The 26,793-nt window shown below is 42.3% G+C and overlaps 2 protein-coding genes across 6 annotated transcripts in view; one reads left to right on the top strand and one right to left on the bottom strand.

Moving 5' to 3' along the window:
- Nucleotides 1-26,793, top strand: part of LOC110528290 (lysyl oxidase homolog 2A) — a 65,272-nt gene that overhangs the window by 24,889 nt on the left and 13,590 nt on the right. The window contains exons 4-8 of the mRNA XM_021610237.2: nt 3,522-3,730; nt 6,480-6,696; nt 15,812-15,995; nt 19,191-19,342; nt 21,000-21,167. Coding sequence (XP_021465912.1) covers nt 3,522-3,730; nt 6,480-6,696; nt 15,812-15,995; nt 19,191-19,342; nt 21,000-21,167 — 930 coding nt within the window. The remainder of the gene's footprint in view (nt 1-3,521; nt 3,731-6,479; nt 6,697-15,811; nt 15,996-19,190; nt 19,343-20,999; nt 21,168-26,793) is intronic.
- The window catches only part of r3hcc1 (R3H domain and coiled-coil containing 1), a 37,718-nt gene continuing 17,505 nt past the window's right edge, over nt 6,581-26,793 (bottom strand). For 2 of the 5 annotated variants that reach the window (XR_005052645.1, XR_005052642.1), the window contains exons 9-10: nt 9,522-9,802; nt 8,377-9,377 (exon numbers count right to left, since the gene is read on the bottom strand). The gene's annotated coding sequence lies outside the window, so the exon portion shown is untranslated. Of the gene's footprint in view, nt 6,711-8,376; nt 9,404-9,521; nt 9,803-21,993; nt 22,703-26,793 lie in introns of those variants that run through there. The other 3 variants (XR_005052643.1, XR_005052644.1, XM_036983877.1) reach the window with 3 other exon arrangements.

The following is a 26,793-nucleotide window of genomic DNA, read 5'->3' on the forward strand; positions in this document are numbered from 1 at the left end:
ACTAGTCCTAATAAGGACAGACATACCAAAGAACACACCAAGCTAAACATAAGGGGCCCATAGGATAAGATGGGCATGTATTATTTTTGGGACATGAAGAGGTCCTGTCACCATTATAACTTAACTGAAAGGAGATATGGGCGTTATTGGGCGTGAACAAGCAGGATGCACAGATTGGGATATAATGGTGGCAGATGGACTGAGGGAAGTAACTTCATTTGCATGTGGGATGGACTCGTGTTGTATGTGTATAAATCCAGAGCGAGTGCTCTGGAAAAGGGTGTGTTCCGCGGACCATCTAGGCTTCTGATATGTTTGTATTAAAAGCCTATATTGAATTCACAAGTTCTTGTAAGTGTTATATTTTGTAACGATCCTCCACTACAAACCCAGTCAGAAAAACATTCTGCCCTATTACAAATGGCTGCTGTGGAAATGGTTGAGTAATCACTAGGGTATTGTATTAAAAAATCTTAACTTACATGAGGACAAGTTCCGTCCACTAGTACCACCATTTCCACATTGAGAAGTCCATTGAACTGGCAATGACAATTTTTTGACGTATTTACAGTACCTTCAGAAACTATTCCTTTATGTTTTTCTGTATTTCTGTATTTTATTTTCAATAAATTTGCTAAAATGTCTAAAAACATGTTTTCACTTTGTCATTATGGGGTATTGTGTGTATATAGGTGATACTTAAAAAAAAAAACATTTTTAATGCAGGCTGTAACACACCAAAATGTGGAATAAGTCAAGGGGTACGAATACTTTCTGAAGGCACTGTAATTGTAAGATTTGTAACTCTTAGGATGAATTATACAAGCCGGCTTGTTAGGCCCCTAGGGGTGAAAGGTCAGTTCAGGAACTCCTTCCCACCCACAAACACATATGTTTTTAGTTATGGCAAATAACTCTCTCATTTTAAGCATTTAACCACAAGGGTGATTCAGTTAATAACTTCTTATGGCTGCAGGGGCAGTATTGAGTAGCTTGGAAGAAAGGTGCCCAGGGGTGCCCAGAGTCAACGGCCTGCTCCTCAGTCCCAGTTGCTAATATATGCATAGTATTATAAGTATTGGATATAAAACACTCTGAAGTTTATGTTTGAATGATGTCTGTGAGTATAACAGAACTCAAATGGCAGGCAGAAACCTGAGAAGAAATCCAAACGGGAAGTGGAAAATCTGAGGTTGGTCGATTTTCAACCCAGCCCCTATCGAATACACAGTGGGATATAGATAAAGTTGCACTTCCTAGGGCTTCCACTAGATGTCAACCGTCTTTAGAAACTTGAATGAGGCTTCTACTGTGTTGTGGAGCCGGATGGGAGCTCTTTGAGTCAGTGGTCTGGCAGAAAGCCAGATCCTGGTCACGCGCATTTCACATGATAGCGACCTGCGTTCCATGGCTTCTCTACAGACATAGGAATTCTCCAGTTGGAACTTTATTGAAGATTTATGATAACAACATCCTAAAGATTGATTCTATACTTACTTGGACAGAGAACCCAACTGGCTGAATGGATAGGGATAATATATCCGGAGAGAGCCATGATTCCGTAAAACAAAGTATGTCACAGTCCCTGATGTCTCTCTGGAAGGAGATCCTCACCCTGAGTTCGTCTATTTTATTGTCCAGGGACTGAACTTTAGCAAGTAATATACTCGGAAGCGGTGGATGCATGCCGCCTGAGTCTGACTAGGGCCACACTCCTTCTACCTCTTCTATGGTGTCTGCGTTTTGGTGCAGCCCCCGAGATAAATAGAGCTGCCTCGAAGTTTAAACAAAGGATCCAGGTCAGGGAAGTCAAATTTTTGCTTGAATTTCTGGTGAATGACCACAGATCTTTCCAGCTGTAGGTAATAATACAAGAAACGTTCTGAGGAAATAACTTAAGAAATAACAGAAATAAATACATAAAAATGCTTCTAGAAACAGGGTGACCATGTCTGTCAGTGAAATCATCTAAATCTTGTGATTTATAAAGGTCAGTAGTTTTGAGACATTAGTGTCTGAAACTTACAAAAATTAAGTTCCCAAGCATGATTTCTACATTCGGACCCCTTTCGTGCAGTCAAATGATCAATTCGCCCTCTAGTGGCCTCATGGGTGGAATATTATTAATATTTTTCATAATTTATTTGATGAGACAGTTTTAAGTTAGAGAGAATCCTTGCCCACTTTGCGGCTAGAACCTCCGAGTCCTTTCAAGGCCCTCTGCCCATGACCACATGACCGCACTCACCCTGCTTTGCTCTGCTGTTCTGATGGAAACTCACAGTCATACTGTGACTATCGTGATTACATTTATGAAAGACTGTCTTCTCTCTCCTTTCTCGCCACTGTGGTCAGTAGTCGGGTGACTGGGGTCTCTGATTCAGTCACGTCTTTCCCTCCACCGCTACATTGGTGTTGAGGGGATCCGAACATTCCCCGATGCTGACACCAGGAAATATACTCCCATTTTCATTAAAAGCTAATGTTTCTGGATTCTGGCTTCACACAGAAATGTTGGACTGGCTTTCTCCAGGGGCGAGATGACTGGGTTGTTGGTTAAAAGGCTGAGCTCAGCATTCATGGCGTAGCAAAGCAGTTGTTAAAGGGTTGGCACTCATCACTTCGTGTCCCCACAATACACATTACAGCCCAGCCAGGAGTTAGACTGTGGGTCTATGGCTGTATGGACTTTAATAGGGGGCTGAACAGTCAGAGGTCTATAACATGGATGCGTGAGGGAGCATAGAGCAGTCTTCACGCGCAACCTAGAGGTCAAAGGTGAAGACGCCGCTCTCCTTTAAGGGTCCTCAGGACAGACAGAGGAGGATAATTGAGGACCATGACCCCCCTACTGACCAGTTGGGTTTATAGACCCATTGTATAGGGTTAGGGTTAACATTGACCGGAGGTAGGAGAGGACCACACTCAGCCTGCCTCAGCCTTCAGGCAACAGCTTTTGTTTTTACTGTTATTGTAGCTTGGTGAAAGGGGCAAGTAATTATTCTTCTCTACGTGTTTTTGCAGCACCACCTCTTGGTATTTTACTGATTGATTATGATTGAGAGAAGATCAATGAATTTAATTATTGATTATGCACGTCATTCTCCTAGTCCAATCACTCATATTATCAATGTCTTATTTACTTTCTCAAAAGTTGCATAATATAGGCCTACGGGAACAGAAACTTCACCAATATTTGTATATAATAGATTGATGATGTGTGTGGTTAAAGGTTATCTCCATGTTGAGAAGTCCATCTGTTGATGTATGTTCCTTCACCCTGAACTCACTTCTCTGGTCACGTTGCTGACAGAGCAAAACAAATTCCAGACATTGATATAGGGTTAACTAAAGCAGTGCAGTTTTAAGGCAAATATGCTCTCAAAAATGAAGAAGAAGGGCTCCATACTATGTCCTGAAGCAAATCACATTTGTTTCATTGATAATCTTCACGTGAAATAATAACTGATTGAATTTGACTGTGGATGATCCAGGGTCTATGTATATCACTTTATCTGCAGAGTCTGAATGTCCAGATAGAAGAGGTGCGTATCCGGGCTATCTACTCCCAGCGTAAGAGGGTCCCCATCACAGAGGGCTACCTGGAGGTGAAGGACGGGGGGAAGTGGAGACAGATCTGTGACGAAGAGTGGACAGAGATGAACAACAGGGTCATCTGTGGGATGTACGGCTTTCCTGGAGAGAAAGGATACAACACTAAAGTCTACAAGTAAGCTTTACTGTTACTAGTTCATTACTGTGGACTAACTCATTCAGCCTTACTATTACTAAAACATTACTGTGGACTAACTCATTCAGCCTTACTATTACTAAAACATTACTGTGGACTAACTCATTCAGCCTTAATATTAATAGTACATTACTGTGGACTAACTCATTCAGCCTTAATATTACTAGAACATTACTGTGGACTAACTCATTCAGCCTTAATATTAATAGTACATTACTGTGGACTAACTCATTCAGCCTTAATATTACTAAAACATTACTGTGGACTAACTCATTCAGCCTTAATATTACTAAAAAATTACTGTGGACTAACTCATTCAGCCTTACTATTACTAGAACATTACTGTGGACTAACTCATTCAGCCTTACTATTACTAGAACATTACTGTGGACTAACTCATTCAGCCTTAATATTACTAAAACATTACTGTGGACTAACTCATTCAGCCTTAATATTACTAGAACATTACTGTGGACTAACTCATTCAGCCTTAATATTACTAGTACATTACTATGGACTAACTCATTCAGCCTTACTATTACTAAAACATTACCGTGGACTAACTCATTCAGCCTTAATATTACTAGTACATTACTATGGACTAACTCATTCAGCCTTAATATTACTAAAACATTACTGTGGACTAACTCATTCAGCCTTACTATTACTAGAACATTACTGTAGACTAACTCATTCAGCCTTACTATTACTAGTACATTACTATGGACTAACTCATTCAGCCTTACTATTACTAGAACATTACTGTGGACTAACTCATTCAGCCTTACTATTACTAAAACATTACTGTGGACTAACTCTATTCAGCCTTAATATTACTAGAACATTACTGTGGACTAACTCTATTCAGCCTTACTATTACTAGTACATTACTATGGACTAACTCATTCAGCCTTACTATTACTAGTACATTACTGTAGACTAACTCATTCAGCCTTAATATTACTAAAATATTACCGTGGACTAACTCATTCAGCCTTAATATTACTAGTACATTACTATGGACTAACTCATTCAGCCTTACTATTACTAGTACATTACTGTAGACTAACTCATTCAGCCTTACTATTACTAGAACATTACTGTAGACTAACTCATCCAGCCTTACTATTACTAGAACATTACTGTAGACTAACTCATTCAGCCTTAATATTACTAGAACATTACTGTGGACTAACTCATTCAGCCTTAATATTACTAGTACATTACTATGGACTAACTCATTCAGCCTTACTATTACTAAAACATTACCGTGGACTAACTCATTCAGCCTTAATATTACTAGTACATTACTATGGACTAACTCATTCAGCCTTAATATTACTAAAACATTACTGTGGACTAACTCATTCAGCCTTACTATTACTAGAACATTACTGTAGACTAACTCATTCAGCCTTACTATTACTAGTACATTACTATGGACTAACTCATTCAGCCTTACTATTACTAGAACATTACTCTGGACTAACTCATTCAGCCTTACTATTACTAGAACATTACTGTGGACTAACTCATTCAGCCTTACTATTACTAAAACATTACTGTGGACTAACTCTATTCAGCCTTAATATTACTAGAACATTACTGTGGACTAACTCTATTCAGCCTTACTATTACTAGTACATTACTATGGACTAACTCATTCAGCCTTACTATTACTAGTACATTACTGTAGACTAACTCATTCAGCCTTAATATTACTAAAATATTACCGTGGACTAACTCATTCAGCCTTAATATTACTAGTACATTACTATGGACTAACTCATTCAGCCTTACTATTACTAGTACATTACTGTAGACTAACTCATTCAGCCTTACTATTACTAGAACATTACTGTAGACTAACTCATCCAGCCTTACTATTACTAGAACATTACTGTAGACTAACTCATTCAGCCTTACTATTACTAGAACATTACTGTGGACTAACTAATTCAGCCTTACTATTACTAGAACATTACTGTGGACTAACTAATTCAGCCTTACTATTACTAGAACAGTACTATGGACTCACTCCTTCAGCTGTGGACTTCTGAGTTCCTTCATCTTTTACAGGCTATGAGAGCAGGAGTCAGGAGGGTCAGCTTGTAAATGTTAATATTAGCACTCCTCACCTCCATCAACCCGCCAGACAAGATGATTATACTCATTATCAACACGGTTGAGTTAACCTAAAATGTGCTGTACAGTGGGGTTAGCCAATTCCAGAAGCCATTATACTTTTAGCACAAAATGCAGATGGGCACAACCTTGCTCTTAAAACCGTCAATAAATAAAAGTCTAAAACTCCCAAGTTGAACTGGACAACATATTTATTCAGGAAGGGTAGGGTAATATTTCTGTAAGTGTTTTATGTATTATAAAAAACAAGGTTGTTTGTATAATGTTTACTCATCAGGTACTGTAGAGGGGCGGCAGGGTAGCCTAGTGGTTAGAGCGTTGGACTAGTAACCGGAAGGTTGTGAGTTCAAACCCCCGAGCTGACAAGGTACAAATCTGTCGTTCTGCCCCTGAACAGGCAGTTAACCCAGGCCGTCATTGAAAATAAGAATTTGTTCTTAACTGACTTGCCTGGTTAAATAAAGGTAAAATAAAAAAAGAGAAGATCATGTTTTCATGGCAGGCTAAAATGAGAAAATAACCATTTTAATTTAGTGCACTTCAACAAAATCCAAATCATCTCAATTCAAAGTCTTGTTCTCAGGCTGCTGGCCAAGCGGAGGAAGAAGAACTACTGGGACTTCGGGGTGAACTGCACGGGGAACGAGGCCAGCCTGCATGGCTGTAAGCTGGGCCACAAGGTGGAGCTGAAGGGGAACGCCACCTGTGAGAAGGGGATGCCCGTGGTGGTGAGCTGTGTCCCAGGACGGGCATTTGCTCCCAGCTATACCCAGGGCTTCAGCAAGGCCTACAGGGTGGAGGTAGGTTGAATCATCTGGAACGAGAGAGAGCTTATGATATGATAGAGATGTGAATACTACAGTTTGAGCTGTCTCTGGCCCTGTATCTTGTATTGAAATTGAAATCATTCAGAAGAGGAGAAAATTATGAAGACCCTAGGAAAGTCCTGAGTTGTTAAAGACATGCTTCGGAACTTTGGCGACTACTTTGGGCTGGATGTGTCAATGTGTTGTTCATTTGTGCATAATCTAGGAGTTGAATTAGCCACGAAATCCCTAGTTTGAAAGCAAATATTTTTCTGGAAGCTGTGCTGTGCCATTTTCCCAAAATTTTCCCCCACGTGGGCCAGCCCCTTAACCATTTGAGTTCAAGCCAATGAGCTAGAGGTCTTCACGGATCCACCTGTACCCGAATACCTGAGACCCAAGCGGTTCCGGATCCAGAATTCTAAATAATGACACGTCACAGGTGATTTGATTGTCACGGGTCTCGGGTATGTGTAATTTTAAGTGACTTGTCCGGAAAGGCACATACCAATCCAAACATGACTGCTTCAATAGAGAGAAATGTTATAATTTATGCTGCTGCTCTTGCTTTTTACGAGTGTGGCGCGTGTAGTTTGTTGTTGTTGTTGGCCAATTATAAGTCATCAAAGCAGCCTCTGTGTGTGGCAAAAGTTAGGAGATATTTAATCAATGGAAGATGGAATTAAAATGACAGAATACAAATTTAAAGGAGAATGATAGGCTACAATGACCAAGAGCCAACATCTGGGCTGCTACTTAATATTCTGAATGGAGTTGTTATTTGTAACTGTAAGATGAGAAAGTGCATGCACTGCAGCCTCTTTTAGCCTAGCTAGCTAAGGTACTATGTATTCATATTTGATGATAAATAACCTAGCTATGTCAGCTATTAGTCTATTATAGTGCGAGTCGGCTTTTTGGTTGGTTTCTGTCTGTCATCTCTCCCTCCCTGCTCCCTGTGTCACTCGCTCACAGTACGGACCCTCCCCCACCTGCTATAGCGGCACCTCTCTCTCCCTGCTCTCGCGCTTTATCACAGTTTTACTGTGGCTATAGATACTTTTGTACCTGTTTCTTTCAGCATCTTCACAAGGCCATTTGCTGTTGTTCTGGGATTGATTTGAACTTTTCGCACCAAAGTACGTTCATCTCTAGGAGACAGAACGCGCTTCCTTCCTGAGCGGTATGACGGCTGCGTGGTCCCATGGTGTTTATACTTGCGTACTATTGTTTGTACAGATGAACGTGGTACCTTCAGGTGTTTGGAAATTTCTCCCAAGGATGAACCAGACTTGTGGTCTACAATTATTTTTCTGAGGTCTTGGCTGATTTATTTTCATTTCCCCATGATATCAAGCTAAGAGGCACTGAGTTTGAAGGTAGGCCTTTAAATATATCCACAGGTACACCTCCAATTGACTCAAATGATGTCAATTAGCCTATCAGAAGCTTCTAAAGCCATGACGTAATTTTCTGGAATTTTCCAAGCTTTAAAGGCACAGTCAACTCAGTGTATGTAAACTTCTGACCCACTGGATTTGTGATACAGTGAAGTATAAGTGAAATAATCTGTCTGTAAACAATTGTTGGAAAAATTACTTGTTTCATGCACAAAGTAGATGTCCTAACCGACTTGCCAAAACTATAGTTTGTTAACAAGAAGTTTGTGGAGTGGTTGAAAAACGAGTTTTAATGACTCCATCCTAAGTGTATATAAACTTCTGACTTCAACTGTATCAATATTTTGCTGTCTTGCTAAGTGGACGGTCTCTACAGAAGGTGTAAACGGTACAGCCAAATGGTTACTTGCATAGTAGCAATATAAGAAATAGATATTGTCAATATAAATAAAATAATATACAGTATTTACAAGAACAATATCAATAACGATATCAGTGATAGACGAGGTAATTATATGCATACAATCAGGGGTAAAGTGACTGAGCAGCAGGATAAAAAAAATAGTAGCAGCAAAGTATGGTGTGTGTGAGTCATTTGAATAGAGGCACTGCAGATAGTGCTAATGACTGGTTCGTCCGAACCACGCATGAACAAGGCAATCTATATTCGGAGAGCCTGTTTCTGTCCTGCCCTTGACTTTGGTTTAGGACATGTGATGTCCATAGCCTCTTCGTTGCAAAACTCCCTGATCTTCTCAAAAAAAAATGTTTGTCTAGCTGTGTCCAGTCCAGGTGGTGCTTGTACATGCAGATCATCTATGGGAGGAAGGATGTCAAAATTGCGCAGCAGCTGAAACCTGGTCCCGACAGTCCAAGCGCTCCTTGGCGACAACAACACCAGGCTCCAGAGCATCGAAGATGTTAAACAGGGAATAAAATTAAATCAGAAGACATAACAACATTGCTCAACATCAATTTAACTCCCAAGTTTAGATAAGAAGAGTAACCTCATACAATGCAATGAAAATGATTTTCACCTGAAGTGCTGGTACTGCTTCATCTGTGGCAGCGGCCTGAAGTACGGAGTCAGGTGTTGTTGCCAACCATAGCTTTCCACCAGAACCGTATCATCCTCCAGTCCAACCAGCTGTGGGATGTTAACCCCTGTCACAGTGCTGACTTCAACACTAACAATCTCAGACAAAGTGTTCACTCTGGTCTTTCTGAAGCGCTGCTTGATGAGGCCGAAGGACCAGGGGGCAAACTTGGTGTGGCCTGTGATCAGGAAGTAAAGGTCCAGACTGTTTTCAGGTTCAGTAGGGGCCCACAGATACATAAATAATGTGAGATCAATAAAAGTAGTGCCAATCATGTTGGAGGTCAATAAAATAAATCAAAATGTGTTTATGCATTACATACCAAGTGTTGTCATCAATTCCTTGTAGAGATGCCACACTGCTGCTTTTGTCACATGGGATGACAGCAGCTTTCCACCAAAGTGTTTGTGGTCTGGGTGGCGTCCTGGTAATACTATTGCATTATCCTCTGCGTAGTTGTTGATGAATTTCACCACATGCTGCAAGTCCTCGTGCTTCAGGTATCACCTGTGCTTGCTTGGGCCAGCTCTCTTTTTGATGGGAGGCATTAGAACATTCTCCTTGTATGACTGGGGGAGGAGAGTCAGGTGAATTCTACTGATGCTGAAAGACAAATTCCAGATACAAATATTTTTGCATTATTATACAATAGATGCGAAATGGTATTCTGAAATTTTACTACACAGTTCATACACGTAATGTTAGCTAGCCAGCCATCTAACGTCAGCTAACATTATCTAGCTAACAGCAAGCTTTAACTTGGGGTCTTTTGTTTAGACGTGTAGCAAGCTAAATAATGAACCATAAGCCCAATACGTAGAGTACTAGCAATACAAACTAACTGTCATAGCTAGCTAAAGTTGAACCAAATAAGTTCAATATTAGCTAGTTAGCTAGATAACATTAGGTTATAACTAGCTATGCGAAATGCCATTCTGAGAAAACATCAGTAACGTTACACAGTTCATACACGTAAGCTAGTGTTAGCTAGAAAGCCAGCCATCTAACCTCAGCTAACGTTAGCTAGCTAACAGCAAGCTTTAACTTGGGGTCTTTTGTTTAGACATGTAACGTTAACATTAGCTAGCTAGCTTAACAATGAACTATAATCCCAAGCCATAAAGTACTAGCAATACAAACCCATTGTCATAGCTAGCTAAAGTTAACCAAATAGGATCAATGTTTGCTAGTTAGCTACCTAACATTAGGCTATAACTAGCCATGCGGAATGGCATTCTGAGAAAACATCACTAACGTTACACACAGTTCATACATGTTGATCGCCGTTTCTTCCCCATCACTGTCATCAAAAAAGACTCTACAATGTCTTTTTCAATGATTTTTTTTTAACCTAAATCAGGGATTTCCTCAACGTCTGATTCATTTTTCAGAGTCAGAGTCAGCATGGCACGATCGTCCTCCAGAAAGTAGTCTTTCACCTTTTTCCCATTGACCTTTGTCGATAGCGCCTGATAAATTCAGGGCAGAAATGTTATTGAGAGCAGTAGCAACATATTTGCAGTTCTCCGTGGCTAACGTTATATCTTTTGAAAAAACCTGCAGTAGAAAGGATTATGTACGCATAATGAGCAACTCATTTTAGAGACACAAGATGCTACACTGCAGATCATTCTGAAACTCATTTCTCTGCATGTCCAGCCCACTCATTATCTCAGCCAATCATGGCTAGCAGGAAGGTTCCAACTTTTTCTTTGGCTAAACCAACTAGACAAAATAATTTAACAACTTTATTCGTATTTTTGCGCTCGTGAGCGCTACTTTCAGAACTACTGGCTAAAAAGTATACAAAAATACCGGAGAATCTCTTTAATGTTATGTAAAATCGACTGTCATGCCTGCTCCCCTCCCCCTTTCTGGCGCTCGAGGGCACCAGGCTGCCCATCATTACGCACACCTGTCATCATAGTTACGCACATCAGCGCTTCATTGGACTAACCTGTACTCCTTCACTTTATTGATTCCCCCCTCTATATCTGTCTGTTCCTCAGTTTGAGCCCCGTGTCAGCATTAATGTAGTATTGTTTCCCCTGTCCAGATGCTGTCCATGTTTTGTTTCATGTCCATTGTTAATTAAATGTTCACTCCCTCTTACTTCTCGTCTCCCAGCATCTGTCCTTACAGAATGCTGACACCTGTCATGACATTGGCCTGTGGGTAAGGTTTATGACCCCCCCATAAATACCTTTTCCCCCTTCCCTCTCTCTCTGACTCTTGAATAGCCTTTGTTAAACATAGAGTCTGGGAACATCAAACAAGTGGGGGAAAGGAACCATAATTCGGTAATAGAACCAGTTTAAAATATGCGTTGGTACTTAATGAATATGATGTCAGTTCGGTTGTCATCTGAGACATTATGACTGTTGACAGGACGACATAAACTGTATCTAGGAAAGTCTGCACATTCTAGTTATCAGATTCACATGGAATTGTTGTGCAATTTAAATGTTTAAATATGACACTATTTGTGAAAAGATTAAATGTAATTTTAGCTTCCAAATGAGAGATTTGGGTTTTCATAAAGTTAGAGCTCTGCTCAACCAGTGGCCCGCCCCTGTGAAAAGACATGGGTTATAAACTATGAAACACCCTTCTCTTCCTCCACTATATAAGCCCTTGACGAAAATGTAACCTTCTGTTCCGAGGACGATAGGACGACTGTCCATATGTTGAAAAGGATTAACATGTCAACTACAGAACTAAGCCAACCTCAGCGTGAGCTTTGGTTGTGAATGGTACAAACTTTTAACTCTTATTCACTAAAGAAGTGAGACATCCTAGCAACAGCAGCTGTAAACGTGGGCTAGGAAAGGACGGACGACGTATCCAGTCTAACACAAAACGACGATACTACAACGTATCGAATTTACCACCAATGGCATTCTTCCGAGGACAGGAAGATCTCTGTTGGCCAACATCTACGACCAACCTACCGAAGCGCAGCTCAGAGTAAATATTTATTGCATTTTCCTTTTCCAAATGGGCGGTAATTTAGAATGCATAAGATTTACGATAGCATGGCTTCTCCCTTTGTTCCTCAGTCTTCCCACTCTTTCACTCAAACCCAACCCCCCCTGAGCCCTCTCCTCTACTCCCTGTTCACCCACGACTGCGTGGCCATGCACGCCTCCAACTCAATCATCAAGTTTGCGGACGACACTACAGTGGTAGGCTTGATTACCAACAACGACGAGACGGCCTACAGGGAGGAGATGAGGGCCCTCGGAGTGTGGTGTCAGGAAAATAACCTCACACTCAACTTCAACAAAACTAAGAAGATGATTGTGGACTTCAGGAAACAGCAGAGGGAGCACCCCCCTATCCACATCGATGGGACAGTAGTGGAGAGGGTAGTAAGTTTTAAGTTCCTCGGCATACATATCACAGACAAACTGAATTGGTCCACCCACACAGACAGCATCGTGAAGAAGGCGCAGCAGCGCCTCTTCAACCTCAGGAGGCTGAAGAAATTTGGCTTGTCACCAAAAGCACTCACAAACTTCTACAGATGCACAATCGAGAGCATCCTGTCGGGCTGTATCACCGCCTGGTACGGCAACTGCTCCGCCCACAACCGTAAGGCTCTCCAGAGGGTAGTGAGGTCTGCACAACACATCACCGGGGGCAAACTACCTGCCCTCCAGGACACCTACACCACCCAATGTCACAGGAAGGCCAGAAAGATCATCAAGGACAACAACCACCCGAGCCACTGCCTGTTCACCCCGCTATCATCCGAGGTCAGTACAGGTGCGAGGTCAGTACAGTTGCATCAAAGCAGGGACCGAGAGACTGAAAAACAGCTTCTATCTCAAGGCCATCAGACTGTTAAACAGCCAACACTAACATTGAGTGGCTGCTGCCAACACACTGACTCAACTCCAGCCACTTCAATAATGGGAATTGATGGAAATTGATGTAAAATATATCACTAGCCACTTTAAACAATGCTACTTAATACACTGCTCAAAAAAATAAAGGGAACACTTAAACAACACAATCGAACTGTCCACTTAGGAAGCAACACTGATTGACAATAAATTTCACATCCTGTTGTGCAAATGGAATAGACAACAGGTGGAAATTATAGGCAATCAGCAAGACACCCCCAATAAAGGAGTGTTTCTGCAGGTGGGGACCACAGACCACTTCTCAGTTCCTATGCTTTCTGGCTGATGTTTTGGTCACTTTTGAATGCTGGCGGTGCTTTCACTCTAGTGGTAGCATGAGACGGAGTCTACAACCCACACAAGTGGCTCAGGTAGTGCAGCTCCTCCAGGATGGCACATCAATGCGAGCTGTGGCAAGAAGGTTTGCTGTGTCTGTCAGCGTAGTGTCCAGAGCATGGAGGCGCTACCAGGAGACAGGCCAGTACATCAGGAGACGTGGAGGAGGCCGTAGGAGGGCAACAACCCAGCAGCAGGACCGCTTTCTCTGCCTTTGTGCAAGGAGGAGCAGGAGGAGCACTGCCAGAGCCCTGCAAAATGACTTCCAGCAGGCCACAAATGTGCATGTGTCTGCTCAAACGGTCAGAAACTCCATGAGGATGGTAAGGTGGGGGTTGTGCTTACAGCCCAACATCGTGCAGGACGTTTTTCATTTGCCAGAGAACACCAAGATTGGCAAATTCGCCACTGGCGCCCTGTGCTCTTCACAGATGAAAGCAGGTTCACACTCAGCACATGTGACAGACGTGACAGTCTGGAGATGCCGTGGAGAATGTTCTACTGCCTGCAACATCCTCCAGCATGACCGGTTTGGCGGTGTGTCAGTCATGGTGTGGGGGGCCACACAGCCCTCCATGTGCTCGCCAGAGGTAGCCTGACTGCCATTAGGTACTGAGATGAGATCCTCAGACCCCTTGTGAGACCATGTGCTAGTGCGGTTGGCCCTGGGTTCCTCCTAATGCAAGACAATGCTAGACCTCATGTGGCTGGAGTGTGTCAGCAGATCCTGCAAGAGGAAGGCATTGATGCTATGGACTGGCCTGCCGTTCCCCAGTCCGGAATCCAATTGAGCACATCTGGGACATCATGTCTCGCTCCACCCACCAACACCACAGACTGTCCAGGAGTTGGCGGATGCTTTAGTCCAGGTCTGGGAGGAGATCCCTCAGGAGACCATCTGCCACCTCATCAGGAGCATGCCCAGGCGTTGTAGGGAGGTCATACAGGCACGTGGAGGCCACACACACTACTGAGCCTCATTTTGACTTTTTTTAAGGACATTACATCAAAGTTGGATCAGCCTGTAGTGTGGTTTTCCAATTTAATTTTGAGTGTGACTCCAAAACCAGACCCGCCATGGGTTGATCAATTTGATTTCCATTGATAATTTTTGTGTGATTTTGTTGTCAGCACATTCAACTATGTCAATAAAAAAGTATTTAATAAGAATATTTCATTCATTCAGATCTAGGATGTGTTATTTTAGTGTTCCCTTTATTTTTTTGATCAGTGTATAATGTTTACATACCCTACATTACTCATCTCATATGTATATGTATATACTGTACTCTATATCATCTACTGCATCTTTATGTAATACATGTATCACTAGCCACTTGAAACTATGCCACTTTGTTTACATACCCTACATTACTCATCTCATATGTATATACTGTACTCGATATCATCTACTGCATCTTGCCTATGCCGTTCTGTACCATCACTCATTCATATATCTTTATGTACATATTCTTTATCCCTTTACACATGTGTGTATAAGGTAGTAGTTTTGGAATTGTTAGGTTAGATTACTCGTTGGTTATTACTGCATTGTCGGAACTAGAAGCACAAGCATTTCGCTACACTCGCATTAACATCTGCTAACCATGTGTATGTGACAAATACATTTGATTTGATTTGATTCCTTTGTGTAACCAGAAATTATGTCGGCTCCGTCCACCAGGGACGTTTTCTATATGACATAATTTGCATTTTGTGTATATGTAGTTCTGTGTGATTAGTTAGGTATTTAGAAAAATAAATAATTCAACCCAATTTTGTATTGCTGATTCAACTTGTTAGCCAGGGTTCGTGAAGATAACCAAGAATATACAACTTTCAGATGAGACTGAAATAAGGTGACGATTAATATTGACTGCTATTGATGTAAAATATTACTAGGTCTTTAAGAGTTTATTCGGAAGATAACAGCTCTATAAACACTCTTTCGTGGTGCCCTGACTTTCTAGTTAATAACATTTACATGATTAGCTCAATCAGGTAATATTAATTACAGAGAAAGGATTTTATAGAATAGCATGTCATATCACTTAATCCGGCATAGCCAAAGACACGACACACCAATATTGGAAGCATCAGGGAGTTTTTTTTTGTTTGTTGTTGTTTTGTTTTGGTTGGTGACGTTGGGTCCGGATGCCGCTGCTGAATGTATGAAACAATACAATATTGTTTGTCTTTGTGGTTCTACTAACAAAATCGATATCGACTGCTACAGTAAAGAATACATACAGATGTCTCAAAGTAAATGTCTCATTGGACCTATTCAAAACAGTATTTCAACTGAATGTGAACTATTGTTTCTCAGTAACAGTAGGCCTAACTGTTGTACCATGAATAATTTCCGCAGCAACCCCTGGTGCGTCTGAGAGGTGGGGCCAACACAGGAGATGGGCGAGTGGAGGTGCTGAAGAACGGCGAATGGGGCACCGTCTGTGATGACAGCTGGAACCTAAAGGCAGCGTCCGTGGTGTGTCGAGAACTGGGCTTCGGGAGTGCAAAGGAGGCCCTTGCTGGAGGCAGGCTGGGACAAGGTAGGTCTTCTCTCTCTCTGTGCTTGCCAGGTAAATGCCTTCTACATGCCAACCAAGTACATTCACCAACTGTAATGGAATATGGAATAATTGATTCATAGTCATCCGGTAAGTCTCAGACCAACCACCTCAGACAGCTCTGAGGTGGTTGATGTTGGTGGGATTTGGAGGATGATGGAGGCAACAGGGAAAAGAGCCTCAGATCCACAAAGTCCCTTCCACCAGGTGGCTGATGAGATATGTTGGCACGACTGCCATATTGCATCTCCATCCCAAAGCCCTTGCTTGGAAGTGTACTTCGCCAGACTGCCAGGAACCTTGCCCTCATCAAGGCCAAGGTGGCGAGACATGGTAGTGATGACACCATAAGCCTCTTTGATCTCTGCACCAGACAGGATGCTCTTGCCAGCATACTTGGGGTCCAACATGTACGCTGCGGCGTGTATGGGCTTCAGGCAGAAGTCTTCACGCCTTTTTATTTATTTCAGGACTGCAGTTTCCTCTGCTTGGACCAACAGTGAAGTGGGCAGGGCAGTACATATTTATTCTCTTACATCTGCAAGCAGAGTCTGAACATCAGACAGGATGTTTGTCTCTCTCAATCTGTGCAATGGCTACTGCTATAGGTTTCAGGAGTTTCTGGCTGCTTACCACTCTCTCCCAAAATATATCATCCAGGAGGATCCTCTTGATGGGGCTGTCCATATCGGCAGACTGTGATATGGCCATTTGTTGAGAGACTCCTTCTTCTCCAAGAGACTGTCAAACATGATGACAACACCACACCAACGGGTGTTGCTGGGCAGCTTCAATGTGGTGCTCTTATTCTTCTCACTTTGCTTGGTTAGGTAGATTGCTGCAATAACTTGAGGACCCTTCACATACATAACCATTTCCTTGGCTCTCATGTAGAGTGTATCCATTGTTTTCAGTGCCATGATGTCCTTGAGGAGCAGATTCAATGCATGAGCAGCACAGCCAATGGGTGTGATGTGATGGTAGGACTCCTCCACTTTAGACCAAGCAGACTTCATGTTCGCAGCATTTTCTGTCTCCAGTGCAAATATCTTCTGTGGTCCAAGGTTATTGATGACTGCCTTCAGCTCATCTGCAATGTAGAGACCGGTGTGTCTGTTGTCCCTTGTGTCTGTGCTCTTGTAGAATACTGGTTGAGGGGTGGAGATGATGTAGTTCATTATTCCTTGCCCACGAACATTCAACCACCCATCAGAGATGATTGCAATACAGTCTGCTTTCTCTATGATTTGCTTGACCTTCACTTGAACTCTGTTGAACTCTGCATCCAGCAAATGAGTAGATAAAGCATGTCTGGTTGGAGGGGTGTGTGCTGGGCGAAGAACATTCAGAAATCTCTTCCAATACACATTTCCTGTGAGCATCAGAGGTGAACCAGTTGCATACACAGCTCGAGCAAGACATTCATTAGCATTTCTCTGTCTATGTTCCTCCATTGAGTAAAACAAAACATGAGCTGTTGCTATCGATAAGGTGTCTGATTTTCACCTCGAATAGAAGTAGAGGGAGTTTTGTCAGAGGTTGCTTGTTGTGAGCGCTGAGGGAACTTTATGCACTTGGCCAGATGATTCTGCATCTTTGTTGCATTCTTCACATATGATTTGGCACAGTATTTGCAAATGTACACAGCTTTTCCTTCTACATTAGCTGCAGTGAAATGTCTCCACACATCAGATAGTGCCCATGGTATTTTCCTGTAAAGATTATAAAAGAATTGTATAAAACAATACAATTCCATGTACAGATAAATAGTTAAGCAGTTAGATTAAAACAACTCCTTTGTAAGATAAATTTTTTAAAATGAAACATGTATGGAAACAGGTGAATTAACACTCTTCAGTTAGCAGGCTCAAGCAAGCTAAAACCCACATGGTAGCAAGAACTAACTAGCAGAAATTGTTAACAAGTTCGAAATGATTTAAACACACTTTGCTGTAGGCTACTATTTACTAGTTAACAAATAATCTTGTATGTCATATAAAATATATTCACCCCACCCAGTATTGTAATCAAAACTTACCAGAAAGCATGTCGACCTTGGCTTATACAGTGTAGTAATGTGGGCTCAAAAGCATCTCATTAGTGTGCAAGATCTTGATAATCAGCTGTACATGTGATGGAAGAGTGCAATCCTAGTTAAGATACAGAAATAAACTGCATTTTACACCTTCATTTTTAGCTGAAAGTAATTAATGTTAACAATATTAAGTAGGGATATCATGTAATTTCTCTGGAGTCCAGAGCATGCAGAATCATAAGGCCAACTGGGTAGCCCTTTTCTTCCTCACAAATAGTGTAATTAATTTGCCAGAATATGTAACATCTTGATCCCATAATATTGAAGGCAATGCGATGTTACAGCTACAGTATCTTTAGACATACAGCCAGTAGCCCCCCAAAATATGAAAATGATCAATCAAATTATTCTGGCAAAGATGCCTCCATAGTAGTTTTCTAAACTGTAGGCCTAATCTGTTTTTGTTAGGCAAAACCGGAGAAAAGGAAGCAAGTGTTTTCTGGTCACTAATCTGGATATGCGCCCCCTTTGCACAACAATGCTGATGACCAGTCATTGGTCAATAATCAAGACCCGTAACACATTTTGGAAGGCATATTTTGGTTTAAATCATTCAGTGTGCAATTGACTAGGTATCCCCTTTCCCTTCCCTTTCCCATGCTGCGGCTACTCTCTCTGGCTTTGCGGAGAGTAATCCATGGAGAATCTGTGCCACAAAATGAGTGACCAAACATTACAAAACCTGGCCAGATAGGTCCATAGTCTTGAGGATCCAAGTCTCAAGATATTTTATTTAATATCAAGTTGAGTCTCAAGTCATCAAATTTGTCAAGTCATGTGACTCGAGTCCACACCTCTGGAGAGAACAGTTCAATGTTCCCAAGAGCCCTACTCGAATGGGTCAGAGTTGTCCTAAAAGTGTGATTGTACCCCTGTTACACATCATTGCCATGCATTTAAACATAGTTGGCTGGTTTCCCAGATACAGATTAAGCCTAGTCCTGAACTAAAAAGCTCTTTCAATGGAGAATCTCCATTCAGTCTGTCTCTTGGGGTATTGAAAGCATAGAGATACATATTTAATTCTATGATTGAGAGAATGGGATGGAGCTGACTCCAGGTGTGTCTTCTCTCCTCTGTAGGAATGGGCCCAGTCCATATGAATGAGGTGGAGTGCTCTGGCTTTGAGAAGTCCCTCACAGAGTGTTACTTCAACAGAGATGCCCTGGGCTGCAGTCACGAGGAGGACGCTGCGGTTAGATGTAATGTTCCTGCCATGGGCTTCCAGAACAAAGTGAGTAGGCCTAGTAAATGCCCACCGCTCATTGGTATTACTCATATAGTACTTGTGTATTACTCATATATAACTAGTATATAAGTCTATTGCTAACTGTTGCCAAATGAAAATGAACAAATACACTAAACGTTTGTTTGTCATCTGTGGATGTGCAAAGTTTAGTTGTTGTGATTCCATCATTGATGCCAACTACAAATTTTAGCCAAACTATTTTCATAGTAGAAGAAATGCTTCTAAAAATACTTTAGATAAAGCATTTCACAGCCAAAGAGAGAATTTATGACAAATATTTTCTGTTTTCTCAGTAATTCAGAATACTCAACAAAGATGATGGAATATGCTACCTCTTTGAATCAAGTGTCTTTTTTGGCTCATAATAAACATCGAATCTGTGGCCTAGCAGGTGATCGAGTGCAGTTTTATTTTTACTGGTGTCCGCGGAGGTACTGAAAGTATGTATTATTGCAAATGTATTATTGTAATATTTTTGAAAAATATATTTTATGTGGAGAAAAAAAGCATTTCATGAATATTGCTAGCTGCAACAGAATACCACCGTGGATAGCATTTTTATGTCTCTGCATCCATTAAAAAGGAAGTTCACAAGCCAATGCTAACTAGCGTTAGCACAATGACTGGACGTCTAAAGGAAGAGTTAGCATGGTAGTTGTTCTTGTTCATCCGACTCTGGGGAAGTTGATAAATGGCTTCATTGACAAAATCTCAAACGATACGTTTAATATGGAGGAAGTTACAGTAATTGGAGCTAATTACAGATTTTTTTCTGTATAGAAAACTCTTAGGCAGGCCGTCTAAGTGGTACATTTCTGGATGGGAAAAACTGTTTCAGAGTCAACGTAAACAACTAAAACCAGATAGAAAGCATGCATAAAAGATATTGAACTATATTTATTTTTAGATAATACCGTTTTTGAAAACTAATAATTAAATTAGAGCTAGACATTCAGGGAGAAAATCCCCCCCAAAAATGGCATTCAGGGCATATGCCCATTGATTTAGCTATATTTGAGCAGAGGAACACAGCATTAGCCAATGGCGAAATGCATAGAATTGCAGGAAATTTGCTTTAAAACTGCAAAATTATCTCTCCGTTCCATGCCAAACTGTGTAGAATTGCTAGATATTAGCTTCAAAACTGCAACAATTTATGGGGAAATGTGTAGAATGTGCTTTACAACAGCAATATTTTCTCTATGCCGCCAAGATATCTTTCTAGCTAATAGACTATGTTAGAGTTTACACTTCCTCTCTCAATGAACTGTGGGGAGGTCAAAATAATGAAACTGTCTACCAAGTCTATTCATTTTAAAATGTTGATTACTTCTACTTGCCATTATTATTCAGCTGATAAGGCAAAACCTGATTTTAAATTGTTTTGCTAACAAATGATGGAGGCTCCTTTGTCGCTGGTTTGCCTGTGCGGGAGTCCATGGGCTCGACCCCTGGTATAGTGGTCTAAGCCGCTGCCCCTAAAACACATAAGCATGGATTCCAATCCGGCCCACTGCTATCTCAGCACACTTTCTCCTCCTGTCTTTCCTCTCTATCTCTGGCGTGTCCAATAAACACAAAACATATGAGCAGAATGGGACTGCCTTTATAAACATCTAATCTCTCCTTTACTGTGTTGCAGCTGCGTCTGAGCGGTGGGCGGAACCCGTTTGAGGGGCGTGTGGAGGTGCTGGCGGAGAAGAATGACTCGCTGGTGTGGGGCACAGTGTGTAGTGATAGCTGGGGAACCATGGAGGCCACGGTCGTGTGCAGGCAGCTGGGCCTTGGGTTCGCCAGCAACGCCTTCCAGGTGCGTTTACACACATCAAACGCTCATCCCATTGGCTGGTCAGCCAGATGATCAAAAGCCTAACAATCTTTGACAAATGGTCAATTTCATCTCAAATTTTTTTAATTATTATTTTGAAATTCTGTACAGTAAAACTATTACCATTGTGTTTCCTGTTTCTGTGTAAGTATCGACAACATGTAATAATATCAAGGATCAATTATACCTTTTGTGTGATTGGAACTCACAGATAAGTATAGGTTTTTACCCCAGTGTTATTTGTGTGGATGTTGGGGAAATAGTCAGGTCTAGCACTGGTGCTATTACTTCATAAAACTACCTAATTTGGTCCTACTGTGTTTCAAGTTGGCCTCAGTTATATACATCAGAGCCATGTAATCACCTCCAGTAAACTTCATATATCCATATGGGTCTGATATACTTAGCTGTAAACAGCTGGAGATGCTCACTAAAGGAAACTAGGAAAGTAAAAGGGGCTCTGACCTTAGAGTTTATAGTCTCCACACTGACAGAGGGGATGAAGTGAGGAGAGGCTACAGGTTAGCCTGGGTACCATAAACATTCACATGTACAGGCCTGTGGCGTATGTGAACAGTATACACTTGGTGGTGGGGAGTCCGCTCCCGCTCTTTGAAGTTTCATTGGCCCACCACCATCAGCAATCCCTATATTGGCTAGATACACTTTTCTGCTGATGTACCAGACCTATTAGTGTTGTTATTTTGATTATTTGGGTTGTTTAAAGGATTATATAAGAGCTATCTTTAGTCCCACGGTGTGCGAAACACCACCTCTATGTGCATTCTTTATACATTTTTTTTGGGGGGGAGGGTTCGGACGAGTCTACTGTTTGAGAGTCTGTCATCATTAAATCATTTGTAGTGTATTAACATGCTGAATGCCACTGGCAGTGGTGCTAACAGCCTGGAAAGTATTTATGAATCATGGAAGAACTGGGTTAATGGGAGGGAGAGTTTAATGAGTGGAAATTGGACTGGGCTGATAGAGCTCAGAGTAATTGTGTGATTAAGTGCGACTTAGATTATTGTGTACTAATCCGCCTCTTAATGGCAGTCTACATAACATTTCCATGATGTGTTTGGGGATGCTTTAAATGTACTAGAAAGCACACACACACATGTGCACAGACACACAGACAGACAAACACACAGAAAGACACTTTTATTTGTTACTTGTATTTCTCCTGTGTTTTTGTTCACCTTATGTTATTTGTAGTGCTACATTGATATTGATTACTGCATTGTTGGGTTTGGAGCTTGCAAGAAAGGCATTTCACTGTACTTGTGCAGGTGACATTAAAACCAAAAACTTTCCTGCAGAGATCCAGTAATTTTATGTTAACAGAGGTTAATCTGTTACAAAAGCCTGGTGGAGAGTAGAGCAGAGACGGAAGCAGCAGAGCCTGTCGTGGAAGAGACGGAAGCAGCAGAGCCTGTCCCGTGGAGAGTAGAGCAGAGACGGAAGCAGCAGAGCCCGTCCCGTGGAGAGTAGAGCAGAGACGGAAGCAGCAGAGCCTGTCCCAGATGGTGGAGCAGCAGCAGATTAGAGAACAGTCCATCATCAAACACACACAGCTTCCTGGCAGCCTGCTCTGGTTCCCCTTTCCTGACTTACTGCTCTGGTTCCCCTTTCCTGACTTACTGCTCCTCTGGTTCCTCTTTCCTGACTTACTGCTCCTCTGGTTCCTCTTTCCTGACTTACTGCTCCTCTGGTTCCTCTTTCCTGACTTACTGCTCCTCTGGTTCCTCTTTCCTGACTTACTGCTCCTCTGGTTCCTCTTTCCTGACTTACTGCTCTGGTGCTTCTTTCCTGACTTACTGCTCAGCGCTCTAAGGCTGCATCCCAAATAGCACCCTATTCCCTTTATAATGCCCTATGGGCCCTGGTCAAAAGTAGTGGACTATAAAGGGAATAGGGTGCTATTTGCGACGCAAACTAAGTGTTTCTGAAGGCAGCCGAACAGATGGAAAATATGACACCAAAGTCTAAAACTCCATTCCATAGAACCCCCCCTGCATCCCCCCAAACCACCCTCCCCATCCCACCCACCCACCCCTACTCCTTTTCTATTGGAGATACCAGGAAGAATGAGTTTTTATCCTCTTGGCTTTGGGATTCGATATAGATGCATACAGATGATACAGTATTAAGAGGCTGAGACTGTTTCTTTAAGGATCTTGCTACTTGCTTTATAAAGCCTCATCATCAGAAACATGAAATCTAGAAAACATCCACCAGAGAAAAAGAGGCCTAACCCATATGCTATTCACTTCCTCAATTACATATTGTCTATCTTCTCAAGGAGTTTTGGACAACAACTATCAGAATGGGTTCTACTAGGCAGATGTTCCCATATCTCAACAATAGCAAAATTGGGGTTAAGTGCCTTGCTCAAGGGCACATTCACACATTTTTGCACCTTGTCGGCTTGAGTATTGAAATCAAACTTTATTTGTCACATGCTCCGAATACAATAAGTGTAGACCTTACCGTGAAATGCTTACTTACAAGCCCAAAACCAACAGTGCAGTTCAAGAAGAGTTAAGAAAATATTTACCAAATAAACTAAAGTAAAAAATAATAAAAAGTAACACAATAACGAGGCTATATACAGGGGGTACCGGTACCGAGTTAGTGTGCAGGTGTACAGGTTAGTTGAGGTAATTTGTACATGTAGGTAGGGGTGAAGTGACTATGCATAGATGTCACTGTTGTCGTCAGCAAACTTAATGATGGTGTTGGAGTCGTGTTTGGGCCCTCAGTCGTGGGTGAACAGGAAGTACAGGAGGGGACAAAGTACACACCCTTGAGGGGCCCCAGTGTTGAGGATCGGCGTGGCAAACGTGTTGTTGTCTACACTTACCACCTGGGGGCAGCCTGTCAGGAAGTCCAGGATCTAGTTGCAGAGGGAGGTGTTTAGTCCCAGGGTCCTTAGCTTAGTGATGAGCTTCATGGGCACTATGGTGTTGAACACTGAGCTGTGGTCAATGAAAGCATTCTCACATAGGTGTTCCTTTTGTCCAGGTGGAAAGGGCAGTGTGGAGTGTGATTTGAGATTGTGTCATCAGTGGATCTGTTGGGGCGGTGTGCAAATTGGAGTGGGTCTAGGGTATCTGGGAGGATGCTGTTGATGCCATGACCAGCCTTTCAAAGCACTTCATGGCTACCGACGTGAGTGCTACGGGGCGGTAATCATTTAGGCAGCTTACCTTCGCTTCCTTGGGCCAGGGGCTATGGTGGTCTGCTTGAAACATGTAGGTATTACAGACACTTGCCAGGTGGTCCGCGCATGCTTTGAGTACACATCCTGGTAATCCATCTGGGCCCGCGGCTTTGTGTATGTTGATCTGTTTAAAGGTCTTGCTCATATCGGCTCCTGAGAGCGTTATCACACAGTCAACAGCTGGTGCTCTCGCGCATGCTTCAATGTTGCCTGCCTCGAAGCGAGCATGAAAGGCATTTCGCTCGTCTGGTAGGCTTGCAATCACTCGGCAGCTCGCGTCTGGGTTTCCCTTTGCGTAATAGTTTTCAAGCCCTGCCACATCTTTCGAGTGTCAGAGCTGGTGTAGTAGCATTCAATCTTAATCCTGTATTGACGCTTTGCTTGTTTGATGGTTCGTCTGAGGGCATAGGGGGATTTCTTATAGGCGTCCGGATTAGTGTCCCGCTCCTTGAAAGCAGCAGCTCTAGCTTTTAGCTCGAATGCGGATGTTGCCTGTAATCCATGGCTTCTGGTTGGGAAATGTACATACAGTCACTGTGAGGACGACGTCGTCGATGCACTTATTGATTATGACGATGACTGAGGTGGTATACTCCTCAATGCCATTGGATGAATCCCGGAACATATTCCAGTCTGTGCTAGCATAACAGTCCTGTAGCTTAGCATCCGCTATTTAGTTTTAGCTTGAAAGCAGGAATCAGGAGGATAGAATTATGGTCAGATTTGCCAAATGGATGGTGGGGGAGAGCTTTGTATGCATCTATGCGTGTGAAGTAAAGGTGTTCTAGAGGTTTTTTTCCTCTGGTTGCTCATGTGACATCCTGGTAAAACTGATTTAAGTTTGCCTGCATTAAAGTCCCCGGCCATTAGGAGCGCCACTTCTGGGTGAGCATTTTCTTGTTTGCTTATGGCCTTATAGAGTTGGTTGAGTGTGGTCTTAGTGCCAGCATCTTTCTGTGGTGGTAAATAGATGGCTACAAAAAATGGTAGATAGTGTGGTCTACAGCTTATCATAAGGTACTCTACCTCAGGTGAGCAATACTTAGAGACTTCTTTAATATTAGACATTACGCACCAGCTGTTATTGACAAAAAGACACACACCCCCACCCCTCGTCTTACCAGACTTCTCTGTTCTGCCGGTGCATGGAAAATTCCCGCCAGCTCTATATTATCCGTGTCGTCATTCAGCCACGACTCGGTTAAATATAAAATATTATAGTTCTTAATGTCCCGTTGGTAGGATAATCGCAATGGTAGGTCATTCATTTTATTTTCCACTGATTGAAAGTAGAATTGATGGCAGTGGGAGTTTACTTGCTCGCCTACGGATTCTCAGAAGGCAGCCTGATCTGTGTCCTCTTTTCCGCCATCTTTTCTTCACGCAAATGACGGGGATCTGGGCCTGTTCCTGGGAGAGTAGTATATCCTTCTCGTCAGACATGTTCAAGGAAAAATCTTTTTCTAGTTAGTGGTGATGTTCTTAGGTCCAAAAGTTATTTTCTGTCATAAGACGGTAGCAGAAACATTATGTATAAAATACACTGCTCAAAAAAATAAAGGGAACACTAAGATAACACATCCTAGATCTGAATGAATGAAACATGATTGAATGTGCTGACAACAAAATCACACAAAAATGATCAATGGAAATGAAATTTATCAACCCATGGAGGTCTGGATTTGGAGTCACACTCAAAATTAAAGTGGAAAACCACACTACAGGCTGATCCAACTTTGATGTAATGTCCTTAAAACAAGTCAAAATGAGGCTCAGTAGTGTGTGTGGCCTCCACGTGCCTGTATGACCTCCCTACAACGCCTGGGCATGCTCCTGATGAGGAGGCGGATGGTCTCCTGAGGGATCTCCTCCCAGACCTGGACTAAAGCATCCGCCCAACTCCTGGACAGTCTGTGGTGCAACGTGGCGTTGGTGGATGGAGCGAGACATGATGTCCCAGATGTGCTCAATTGGATTCAGGTCTGGGGAACAGGCGGGCCAGTCCATAGCATCAATGCCTTCCTCTTGTAGGAACTGCTGACACACTCCAGCCACATGAGGTCTAGCATTGTCTTGCATTAGGAGGAACTCAGGGCCAACCGCACCAGCATATGGTCTCACAAGGGGTCTGAGGATCTCATCTCGGTACCTAATGGCAGTCAGGCTACCTCTGGCGAGCACATGGAGGGCTGTGCGGTCCCCAAAAAAATGCCACCCCACACCATGACTGACCCACCGCCAAACCGGTCATGCTGGAGGATGTTGCAGGCAGCATAACGTTCTCCACGGCGTCTCCAGACTCTGTCACATGTGCTCAGTGTGAACCTGCTTTCATCTGTGAAGAGCACAGGGCGTCAGTGGCGAATTTTCCAATCTTGGTGT

The sequence above is a fragment of the Oncorhynchus mykiss genome, chromosome 7, assembly GCF_013265735.2.
Source record: "Oncorhynchus mykiss isolate Arlee chromosome 7, USDA_OmykA_1.1, whole genome shotgun sequence".
In the NCBI taxonomy this organism is placed as follows: domain Eukaryota; kingdom Metazoa; phylum Chordata; class Actinopteri; order Salmoniformes; family Salmonidae; genus Oncorhynchus; species Oncorhynchus mykiss.